Source organism: Silene latifolia, chromosome 11, assembly GCF_048544455.1.
Source record: "Silene latifolia isolate original U9 population chromosome 11, ASM4854445v1, whole genome shotgun sequence".
In the NCBI taxonomy this organism is placed as follows: domain Eukaryota; kingdom Viridiplantae; phylum Streptophyta; class Magnoliopsida; order Caryophyllales; family Caryophyllaceae; genus Silene; species Silene latifolia.
The window spans coordinates 111,293,997-111,306,489 of NC_133536.1; the positions used below are offsets into that span (position 1 = coordinate 111,293,997).

Sequence of the window (12,493 nt, forward strand, 5' to 3'; positions counted from 1 at the left end):
CTATACTCCTAAATAGGTTTCTAACCTAATGCAAGCATCAATTTCACTCGAAATGGGCTCAATCAAAAACGCCCAATTCGATTTTCTTGGGTAAAATTCGCCCTAATTCAATCAAGCTAAAGATCAAAAAATTTGAATGGATTCAAGAGGAAATACATACCTTGAGATGACATTGTTGATAATGGCACGAGTAAAAGCTGGCAAAGGTCCTTCAATTGGCGATTTTGCGGGTTTTTGTGTCGAAAGGAAGAAGATGAAGTGAGGTTGATATGCGGACCAACCTCGCGTCTTTTACAGAAAAATAGGGAAGCCCCTTTGGTTCGCCAGGTGGCTCGCGCCTAAACCAGGCCTCCCCTTTTGCTCTTTCAGCGGATTTTGGGCTTTAGCCCAATTTCCCGTGATAAAATTCAAGTTTTCATTCGCCGATATATAAGGTCGTCATTTTCTCAAAGACAAATAGTGAAAACTTAAATTCACTATTTTCGAAAGCTTTAAACGACGGCACATAAACCGTCCCTCCAATCGAATAGTGAAATTTTAAATTCACTATTTTCGAAAATTTTCAAGCAAACGGCGATCAAAACCGCCAATTTCAAAAATAATGGTGAAATCAAAATTCACCATTTCCCTTCAATATTTCAATAGCGAAAATTCAAAAACCGCCATTTCTCCAAATTTAAGCGACGACAATTAAAACCGTCATTTTCAAGATAATAGTTGGGAATTGAATTCCACTATTCTCATCAAATGTCAACGGCGGCACATAAACCGTCACTTCAATTAATAGTGAAGATTCCAAATTCACTATTTTCATCAAATGTCAACGGCGGCATTTAAACCGTCACTTCAAACGTAATAGCAGGTTTAAAATTTGCTATTTCCTTCAAAATTCAAACAAACGGCGATCAAAACCGCCACTTCAAATTCAAAGAAGAACGACGAATGGTGAAGATTCCAAATTCACTATTCCTTCGAATACCAGAAGGGGGGCTTCCTCGTGCAACCCGCTCATTTCAAAAAACGGTGATAGTGAAAATCCATACTCACTATTCTCGCAGCGGCATCACGAGTTCGCTACTTTCAAAATAAGCCCATTCGACGCGGCTATTCCCATGGTCCATTAATCGACCGCCTCATTGGCTGGCGAGCCTTTGTCCGCAAGCAGTCGAGGACAGATCCCGAAAATGCCTCGGGTATATTTCCTTGTCTTGGCTGGCGAGCTTTTGTCCGCAACCTTCCAAGGACAGATCCCGAAGATGCCTCGGGTACATTTCCTTACCATGGCTGGCGAGCCTTTGTCCGCAACCTTCCAAGAACACATCCCGAAGATGCCTCGGGTACATTTCCTTATCACAGCTGGCGAGCCTTTGTCCGCAACCCTTCAAGGACAGATCCCGAAGATGCCTCGGGTACATTTCCTTGTCATTGGCTAGCGAGCCTTTGTCCGCAACCTTTGAAGGATACATCCCGAAGATGCCTCGGGTACATTTCCTTACCACAGCTGGCGAGCCTTTGTCCGCAAACGCGCAAGGACATATCCGAAGATGCCTCAGGTATGACTCCTTCTTATGGCTGGCGAGCCTTTGTACGTAGTCTAACAGACTTTAAACGACCCGCACGGAAAATCGACAGACTCTAAAATGTTCCCGACGACAGGTCCTTGACTCGTACCCTCGAGTCGCCTTGGCGTCGCCCTTCCTGACGGCAGGTCCTTGGCCCGAATCCTTTCGAGCCGCCTCGACGTCTCTTGGGTCTCCAGGTTGTAATCTTCGATTGACCTGGGGGCTCTACTTTGACTTTCGCCCTGTCTAAGCCTCAGTCAAAGTGGTGGCTCTTTAGATACTCGGTATCTGCTGAGACTCCAACAAACCCCCGATGATTATCGGACTACAACATGTTTTGGAATCGCGGCGTTTGATCGACAGTTTGTGTACAACTTTACGTCGGAAAACTTAAAACGATTTCGAAAATAAAACATTTTAAAACATTTCAAAAATACCTGGAGTGTTTAATGCACGACGACGGGGTCGCAATGACACTAACTAGAGTCAAAACCGACACCGGACCAAAAATCGACTCAAAAATTCAAATCCCGACTCCAACAACGAGTCAAACCGAGTCAACCACCAAAAACAAAACATTTCAAACCTTCTACCTTAAGTTTTCCCGGATTCATGTTGGTCACGTACCAAACATGTGACTACAAAACCTAGGATAGCACAAATCATGATTGCGTTTGTTGTGAAAGTGACAACACAGCTCGAAGACCCGCGACGTGGCTCGCGCCTCTTTGAGCAGCCCAAGTGGCCACGTCGCTCAAAACTCACACAACCACTCATTCTCCTAAAAATACCCCTCAAATGCCACCCATTTGAGACTTACGCGAGTGTCCGCCCCCTCTTTTCTCTCTTAAAATTCTCGACTCGACTTCTTAAGTCACAACCCGACGCGTATTTACGACCTACCGATCGTAAACACGAGCCTTACACATTGTTTGGTACCGTCATCGTGCATTAAATCACTTGACCGACCATTTCGACCACTACACCATCACTAAACTTTTAAAACACTCTTTTTACTTACCAAAACGGTTTTAAACCGAGTTTTTTTCCGATCAAACGAGTTATTACACTTACGTCGGTCACTCGCCATAACCAAACATGTAAGTATGAGAGTGTAAAAATCCTCTTTTATTATGTTTTCATTTGTTTCATGACTCAAACATGCTAAAACATGCATAACATGAACCAAAACATGGAATAAATGAGCCAAAACTGATTTTTGGTCTGAGGCACAAGCCCCTTAGGTCGCCAACTAGCCCGCGCCTAAATGGGGTATTCAGACCAGAAATCAACCGTGTTTGTTCTCGTTATTTCCCTTAATCCATTTTTCATATTTGTAATCGGTTTTCACCATTTCAAGTATTTTCGAACCATTGTTATTTTATTTCACATGTTTTAATCATAAAGCATTTTCACCCTTGGTTCCTCATACCATGACGGTTTAATCCGTGTTTCGGTGATAATATTTGGTTAATGACATTTAGAAGGTATTTTAAAGCCTTTTATTTCATTTCTTTACGTTTTCAAACAAACATATTAGTCACCAACACAAAGTCATCCTTGGTTCTACATATCATGCCGGATTTTAACCCGGGTACGATGACGAGTATCGACTAATAACATTCAAATGGACTTAAAACAATTAGTCTATAATCATTTTCAAAACTATTCATGTCAAGTTTGTCAAATCGGACCCGACACCGAATATTATCAAAATAATGATGATTATTCGAGTCTAGTTCTTCAAATCAACAACTGCGGTCTAAACGACCCTTTCAAATCAAACCGGGTTCAAATACCCATTTTCAACACGTTTTATAATGTTTTCTAAAAAGGTAAGAACACGGTACATAAACCGTGGGCTAACCTGCGCCTAAACAGGCTCTCCATTTCTCATTTTCAAAACCAGAGGGAGGCCCCTTACACCGCCGGCTGGCTCGCGCCTCATATAGCCGTCTGGTACAGGGCCTGTTCCCTTCCAGCATTAGTCTAGGACGATCCCGACTCCGATTACCCCGGATATAGGACGGATCAGATGACTATTTGATTATCCAAAAACATATTTGCAAAATGCCTTACCAAGACAAATGGATCATGTTATGCACCCTAAACCTAATACGGTAAATGGATGTTTAATTTCCGTCTTGCATGCAAATCAACCATTAATCCAACTCGACATCTTATACTTGATACTTAGATTAAATCAACCGACTTAGAAAGCTCTCACATGTTAGGTTTAAATTATTGGATGCACATTCATACATTTAAACCGTTTTATCAACTTTTGCATTCAACCAACCAAGATCGATCAGTAGAGGCCGCTAACGCGGGCGGGATTGGGTGTCTGATTAAAGGGCTTCCCAATACGTACCTTCACCACTTACTCAGAAACTTTGGATAGTGGACGACCTTATCCAGGGCGTACGAGAGTCATTCTAGAGATAGGATGCTCAAGAGGGACGATTTCCTTATCTTTAGTACCTATGTCAAACGTTGCTTTGTGCTTCGATTTGACCGAGGTATAAAGTGGAATTCGAACGGGTTCCAGGCATCCCACAAATGCTTGGTGGTGACTCCGAACATCTCTAATCGTTTCGAAACCCTTACCGAGACGAAATCGACCGATCTAAAACGATCCGGTCGAAAGCATTTTTACGCCGCCGAGCGTGGCTTTTAGAAAAGACCGCTATACGTCCACAGATTGGCCTGGCGTGTAGGTGGCTATGACCACATACTTTAACTTTCGAAATAATAAGTGAATCTAAAGCTTAAATTTTGCTCTCTTATACGTCGTTCATGGTTATAGGTCAAATGACTATAACCAAGAACTTTGATAGGTAAGGTTAGAGATGAAATAGCTATAACCATACTTTCTCAAAGATCATTTTGTTCATACCATTTATACAATGAAATCCTATATCCCTAATCTTCATGAGATCTTCAAACATAGGTTATTTTCTTCCTCTTGATCTAGAAACTCTTTATCTTGAGTTCCCATCAAATAATATATTGTTTTGATTGATTTAGCCTTCTTTGGTTATAGACAAAACAACTATAACCAAACTCGATTACCATGCTCCAATATCGTCATGAAAATTCCATCATACGCTATAACCACAATTAATATTCATGGTAATTGTCAGCTAAGATATGCACCATTTAACAAACAATTACAATCACAAGTGTATAGCATATTACAAATCATAATACTTGTCATTATCAAAACTTATACGAATAAGGCCCAACACTTGTGCACTCCCCCAACACAAGGGTGAGTTGGGGGGACGGGGTAAGTACATGTAATACTTGTAGTTTTTCCCACCCATACACCAAATCACCAAGGGGGCGATTCGGTCCACGACCTCAAGCATGTTTGCTTTTGTCAAGAATTTGTAGTACATGAGGCAACTACCTTCAAGTTCATAAGCATTAGGTGGAAATGGTACACCCGTTTTTGCCACAATCATCTCAATCATACCCCCGATAAAAATGGTTCCCTTTGGTTCTTTTTGTAACTCAAGGCAACCTCTCACAAACAAATCAACCCAATCCGGTATCCCCCTCCCCTCCGGGGTCATGGACCAAAGGCATTGTAGTTGGAGGTAGGTCATCTTGGTGGGTTCGGTCATGACCAAAAAGTTTGTGTTAATGTGACGGCTCAAGATGCACAAAATGGGGTGGGGAAGGGTTGTGTTCTTGGAATTTTCGTGCCTCACATCCCCCGTTATATTGTTCCAAAATTCACTCAATTTCTTTTTGTCGGGGGCTTTAGTGATGTGGAGGGCCTCCCTCACTTGGTCATAAGTCATTGTGTGGACAAGTCGACATGCCCAGAACTTGATTCCCGGGGTTTTATCCCTCCCCAACTTCACCTTCTCCAAGGAGGAGAGGAATTCAAGGGTAACACCTCTTCGGGTGTGGGCGGCTTGTCCAATAAGAGATTCTAGCCCGACCTTTTCTAGGAGCATTCGGATCATGGGAAGCATTGCCAACCCGATAAGAACATTTTTATCAAGGAACTTGGTTTGTGCTACGGTTGACACCGAAGCAAACTTTTTCCAATTTTGGAGGGCTTTGTCACGGAGGCCCTCCTTTCTCGAGTACTCATTGTCATCAGAAGCCGAGGCTCCCTTGGGTTCTTGTGAGGAGGAAGCCTCGGAAGCTTTACCCTTTCCCATGGTACAACAATTTTTTTTCAGAAAAGACACAATTTGAAAAGGATTTTGGTTGAGGCAAAAGAACAAACACCTAATATCCACTAAAACGATGATGTGCTAATTAGTTGTTTTTTGAATGTAAAACACCTCACAAGTTGGAAAATTGTTTATGATCGAAGAACAACACAATTAAACAACCAAATTTCGACTTGAACTAGGCAAATTTCAAAATTAAGTTAACTTTGAATGGCAAGAATAAGAATAAGGTTTATACCTCCCTTTTGATTCTTGTTTGTGTTGTTGGATGATGAAGATTACCCAAGAATGCTCAAATTCGTCCCTATATTCCAATTGCAAACCCAAAATCTTCAAATCTTGAATCAACTAAACCCTAGGACGATTTCTTGTGATTGAAATGGGTCGATTTTGCTACAAATTTCCGCCCAAAATTGATGTTGGGTGATGAGGGTTGATGATTCTTTGCAATTAAATGCTTGAATTTGTTGTTTTGTGAAGGATTAGATGATTGATTTTGAGTGTTTTAGGGTTAAAAAGAACGAAGGGATTGAATGTTAAAAGAATTGGGGAAGAACAATGACTAACTTCGAGAGAAATCTCGCTGAAATGGGTAATTCTCAGATTTCTCGCACGGTGCGAGATTTGGCCTTGGAAAACTCGCACGGTGCGAGTTCGCTGCTAGACTCGCACTCTTTGTTGCTTAATTCTTCAATCTAGCCAATTCTTTTACACATATTTCTTCCTTCCTTTCATCACACATGCCTTTGAGTTGGTAACCTATACACACATTAAAACATCCTAACATGCTAAAACATTAATAAAAATGCAAGTGAATTAATTTATAATGCAATAATTAAAGGATGCAATTAATTTAAACATGCAAAATGCAATAAAAACAATGAAATGCGGAAATTAAATATGCAAGGGAAGAAGTATTTACAAACTTTTGCCGTTTATTTAACGTCGATAGCTCGACAAAGTTGCATCTTCATTAATTTGCATAAATTGGATCAACAAGGTGGAGTGTTCCCACTTCACCCATTTCAATTCCCTCATGATAGTGCTTTAGCCTTTGACCGTTCACTTTCAAAACTTTCCCGGACTTTCAGCATTTAATCTCGATTGCTCCATATGGAAAAAGACGAACCACCTCATATGGTCCCATCCATCTCGACCTCAATTTCCCCGAGAAAAGTCTAAGCCGATTTTGAAAGAGTAGGACTTTCTCTCCCACTTGGAACACTCTTCTTGAAATCATGTTGTCATGCCATGCTCTTGTTCTTGCCTTGTCAATGGAAGCATTCTCATAAGCATCATTTCGAATTTCTTCCAATTCTTGGAGTTGAAGTTTCCTATGAAGTCCCGCTTCAATCATTTGCAAGTTGAATGACTTGACCGCCCAATAAGCCCTATGTTCAAGCTCCACGTGTAAATGACACGGTTTTCCAAAAAGTAAGCGGTAAGGTGACATCCCGATTGGTGTTTTGTAGGCCGTGCGATATGCCCACAAAGCATCATCCAACCTCAAACTCCAATCCTTGCGGTCGGGACTCACCGTCTTTTCAAGGATAGCCTTTATCTCCCTATTAGAAACCTCGGCTTGACCGTTGGTTTGAGGGTGATAGGTGGTGGATACCTTGTGAATTACCCCATACTTTTTGAGTAGAGCTCCAATGGCTTTCTTGCAAAAGTGAGTTCCACGGTCGCTTATCAAGGCTTTTGGGAAACCAAATCGAGAAAAGATGTTGGTTTTGATGAATTCTCCAACTACCTTTGCATCATCGGTCTTGGTGGCTATAGCCGCCACCCACTTGGAGACGTAGTCCACCGCCAAAAGTATATAAATGTTACCACAAGATGCGGGAAATGGTCCCATGAAATCAATACCCCACACATCAAATATTTCACAATAAATCATGGGCGTTTGTGGCATTTCTCCTCTTCTTGAAATGTTGCCAACTCTTTCGCATCTATCACATGTCTTTACCATAGCATGAGCATCCCGGAATAGTGTGGGCTAAAAGAAACCGCTTTCCAAGACTTTCCTAGCCGTTTTCTTGGCTCTAAAATGCCCACCACAAGCATATTCGTGACAAAATTTAAGAATTGGAATGATTTCAGTATATGGGACACATCTCCTAATGACTTGGTCGACACAAAACTTTCAAAGGTATGGGTCATCCCACACATAATATTTAGAATCACTCTTGATCTTATCCCGTTGGGAGCGAGAAAGACCCTTTGGAAACTCTTGTAAGACCAAGAAGTTGACTATATGGGCATACCCTGGCTCAATGGAAGACAATGCTAGAAGTGTGTCATCTAGAAAGGAGGCTTGTATTGGTGATTCCAAGACTTCTTGAGGCTTCTCTTGCAAAATTCTACTTAGGTGATCCGCCACCGTGTTAGTTGTGCCCTTCTTGTCTTTGAACTCAACGTCAAACTCACTCAAGAGTAATACGCATCGCATCAAACGGGGCTTGGATTCCTTCTTGTTCACCAAATGCCTTAAGGCGGCATGATCCGTGAAGATGATGACTTTGGCTCCAAGAATATAAGGTCGAAATTTCTCCAAAGCAAACACTACCGCAAGGAATTCTTTCTCGGTAGTGGTATAGTTTCTTTGAGCCTCATTCATCATTGTCGACGCATATTGAATAACATGAGGTGCTCTTCCTACCCTTTGGCCAAGTATCGCGCCAAGGGCATAATTACTCGCGTCCGACATTATATCAAATGGTTCATTCCAATTGGGAGGTTGAATTATAGGTGCCGAAATAAGCTTCTCCTTGAGCATATCAAAAGCTTCCTTGCATTCTTCACTCATGATAAATTCACAATCCTTTTGAAGTAGCTTGCATAAAGGAGCGGCAATCTTGGAGAAATCCTTGATAAAACGCCGGTAGAACCCGGCGTGATCAAAGAAAGATCTCACTTCACGCACATTAGTACGATAAGGCAAGGTGCGAATGGTATCGACCTTGGCCTTATCAACCTCGATCCCCCTAGAGGAGACCACATGTCCCAACACTATTCCTTCATCAACCATGAAATGACATTTCTCATGGTTGAGAACGAGGTTGGTATCAATACATCTTTGCAAGACCCAAGTGATATGACTCAAACAATCCTCAAAAGATTGGCCATGAACGGTAAAATCGTCCATAAATACTTCAATAGAGTCCTCCACATGATCCGAAAAGATGCTTATCATGCACCTTTGGAACGTTCCCGGTGCGTTACAAAGACTGAAAGGCATCTTTCAATAGGCAAACGTTCCAAAGGGACATGTGAAAGTTTTTTTTGTTTGGTCCTCGGGTGCAATTGGAATTTAAAAGTAGCCTGAGTAGCCATCCAAAAAACAATAAAAAGCTTTTCCCGCTAACCTCTCCAATATTTGATCTATGAAGGGAAGCGGGAAGAGATCTTTTCGGGTCACGGCATTGAGCCTACGGTAGTCGATACATACTCGCCACCCATTTTGAACTCGAGTGGGAATCAAAACACCTTCATGATTCTCGACTACCGTTAGCCCGGATTTCTTTGGGACAACTTGGGTTGGACTAACCCTTTGACTATCGGAGATAGGATAGATCATACCTACATGAAGGAGTTTGAGTACCTCCTTTTTCACAACATACATCATTGTAGGGTTCAAACGCCTTTGTGGTTGGCGAACGGGCTTTGCTTCATCTTCAAGAAGGATCTGGTGCATGCATAAAGTGGGACTAATGCCTTTGATGTCGGCCATTGTCCACCCAATTGCTTCCTTGTGTTTCTTAAGAACTCGGATGAGAGCCTCTTCTTGCTCCCTAGAAAGCTTGCTTGAAATAATTACCGGTAAAGTTTCTTCATCTCCTAGAAAAGCATACTTCAAGTGGCTTGGTAGGGGCTTCATTTCAATAATAGGAGCCTTAACAATAGAAGGAACGGGTTTCTCCTTCGGTAGCTCTTCTAACAAATTGGAAGAAAGGAAGCAAAATTCCTGGACAGGGGCAAACTCGCACGGTGCGAGTTTTGGGGTCTGGAAACTCGCACGGTGCGAGTTCTCTGCTGCCTTCCGGATTTCTTCCTTTTCTTCTCACTCTTCCATTGGCGGATTTTCCTCTAATTCTTTGATTGTTTCCTGCAAATTACAAGACAAAGCATACCCCATATCCTCTCCAACCAATATATTAGTCAAAACAACATCTAATGTGTCAATCTTACACATTCATATACGGTTTGCACAATTGGTTCAAAAATTTCAAGAAAACACAAAGAGGAAGTCTCGGTTGGGTATTTCATTGCCTCATGTATGCTATACTCAATCTTTTGCCCTTTAAATTCCATTGTAAGGCGTCCACTAGACACATCAACCTTGGTGTTGGAAGTTCTCATGAAAGGCCTTCCCAACAAAATGGGAGTGGAGCCTTTCTCGGATTCCATTTCAATTACATAGAAGTCGGCAAGGAAAAGCATATCCCCCACCTTCACCAAGATATCTTCAACAATTCCCTTAGGGTAGATATTGGACCTATCGGCCAAACAAATGACCGTACGAGTCGGTTTCAAAGGTCCTAACTTGAGAGACTCATAAAGGTAAGTGGGCAAGACATTAATAGATGCACCTAAATCAAGCATAACATGTTGACAATCCAAGTCACCAATTTTGCAAGGGATGGTGAACATTCCCGGATCACTACATTTTTGTGGCAATCGTTTTTGAAACATTGTCGACACATGTTAACTAGCCTTTACCTTTTTCATGCTTTTTGCCTTGTTGGTCCTCTTAGTAGTGCACAACTCTTTCAAAAACTTTGCATGCTTGGGCACAATACTAAGAAGATCGAGAAGTGGAATGTTTACCTCCACTTTACGAAAGATATCGTAAAGGTTTGAAGTCTTCTTTTCAATTATCCTTGTGTCATTCAAAGCACTTGGAAATGGAGATTGTGGCTCGTATTCCGGAAGCGGTTCATTGATCCTCACTTGTTGAGGTGTAGATGCTTCCCCATGTTCCACTACCACTTCAATTTCATCTTCAACTACATCATCCACTTCATGAACAATAGGAAGTGGTCTTGATTTCTTAGGAGCCTTGGGTGCCTCTACCAACTCTCTACCATTCCTCAAAGAGACCGCTTTTGCTTGTTCTTTGGTGGGTGGAGGAATGGTGTGAGAATGGAGGCTCCCTCCTTGAGTGGGTTGTGAAGTGAGTGTGTTGAGAATTTGACCAACTTGGGTCTCAAGGTTACCAATCCTAGAATCGGTGAGCCGATTTTGTAGAAGCACGGTGGTTTGGAATTCCTTGGTATTTTTTAGCAAGGCTTGGCTTTCTTTTTTCAAAATTTGGCTTTCTTTTTGCATTGCCACTTGATTCATAGCAAGTGTCTTCATCATCTCTGTAATACCCAGGATATTCAAGGACTCTGTTGACCGACCCTGTTGACCGAGACAGACAGTAGGGATGAATGGGTGAGGAATCAGGCTTATAACATGACCTTTATAGGATTGTTTACTCGACCTAGCAGAGGCTACTCGACCGAGTATCACCTATACTCGACCGAGTAGAGCCTACTCGGCCAAGTACTCCAGTACTCGACCGAGTATGGCTGATGTCGACGTGTTAATATAAAACGTAAGTTCGCGAGATTCATTTCATTTTCCCATTTCCTCGACAGTTCCTCTTTCTCTAACCCTAGACTACCTCCCTCTCCCATCACCCCATCTCTACACACTCTCATGAATATAGCCTAAACCTCCACCATGGGAAGGACGGGATTTGCTTAGGAAGGATGGCGTGCGTGGTTGTCGTCTAAGTCACCGTCGAGGCGCGTTGTTAGGTAAGTCTCTGCCTTATGTCTCTTTTGGGTAGTTCATTGAGGATAGTTGTGTAATAGGAAGTGGCTATCATTGTAGGATGCGTATTGGAGTCCTGCTTGGCTGTATATGGATGTCTTTCATGGTTGTGACGAGGTAGGGTTTCCCTACTAAGTACTGTTAATTAATTGAGATTGTTATTGTTTTATAATTATTGTTATCTGCTGATCATCAGTGTCTGGGCGTTGTTGTGGCGGTGTTGGTGTGGAGATGTAGTGACAGCTGTGATGCTGTGTGTGTTGTGTTTGTGGTGGAGTCACTTGCGGGAGTGGCTTCACACCCTAGTTCGCCCTCCGTGGAACCCGCCACGGGAGAGGATGTGCACATTAAGGGACAGGGATTGTTAGTCGCTCGTTGATGAGCTGGACTAGGTGGGATGGGTTGCGGTCACCCACTTGCGGCGAGGATTACCTATTGCGATGGGTAATCTGGCAGGACTACACACGTCAGTGTGTAGTCGGTTACTGTGCGAGATCGGGAGACTGGGTTAAAGGATGATCAGCTGGTTACATTGTTTATTTGTTTTACTTTTGATTAGTCAGTACTGACCCCGTGTTGTTTGTGTGGTATCTGCGGTGATCCATTCGGGGATGGTAAGCAGTTGGCTTAGCAGGTACTGTTGCTTGTGGAAGCTAGGATTGGAGGGATCGAGTCATCACGCTACTGGTCTAGAAGTGTTGCAACACGAGCGTAGTAGTTCTCATCTTTGTAGGGGGATGTATACAGAGTTATGTTGTATAAGATACATTAATGCTTTATAAATGTTCTTTTATTGTCCTATTTGATCTACTTCCTCGGGAAACCGAGATGGTGACACCCTCAGACACGGGAATGGTCCTTGGTAAGGCATTCTGGTGTACGGGGGTGTTACAAAGTGGTATCAGAGCCGACGAT

At 42.4% G+C, this 12,493-nt stretch overlaps 1 protein-coding gene across 1 annotated transcript; it reads right to left on the bottom strand.

Annotated features, from left to right (window-relative positions):
- Positions 1–9,818: 9,818 nt before the first annotated feature.
- On the bottom strand, positions 9,819–10,450 carry LOC141613806 (uncharacterized). Its single transcript, XM_074432550.1, has 2 exons — positions 10,028–10,450; positions 9,819–9,941 (listed from the first exon to the last, which is right to left on the bottom strand). The coding sequence occupies exons 1-2, from the start codon at positions 10,448–10,450 to the stop codon at positions 9,819–9,821; spliced, it is 546 nt and encodes a 181-aa protein (XP_074288651.1).
- Between the last annotated feature and the right edge of the window lie 2,043 nt (positions 10,451–12,493).

Coding starts and splice junctions, on each gene's coding strand:
- LOC141613806 (XM_074432550.1), bottom strand. CDS start 10,450: ATGTTTCAAAAACGATTGCCACAAAAATGTAGTGATCCGGGAATGTTC. Junction 9,942..10,027: donor TTGAGTATAGCATACATGAG/GCAATGAAATAC, acceptor TGAATGTGTAAG/ATTGACACATTAGATGTTGT.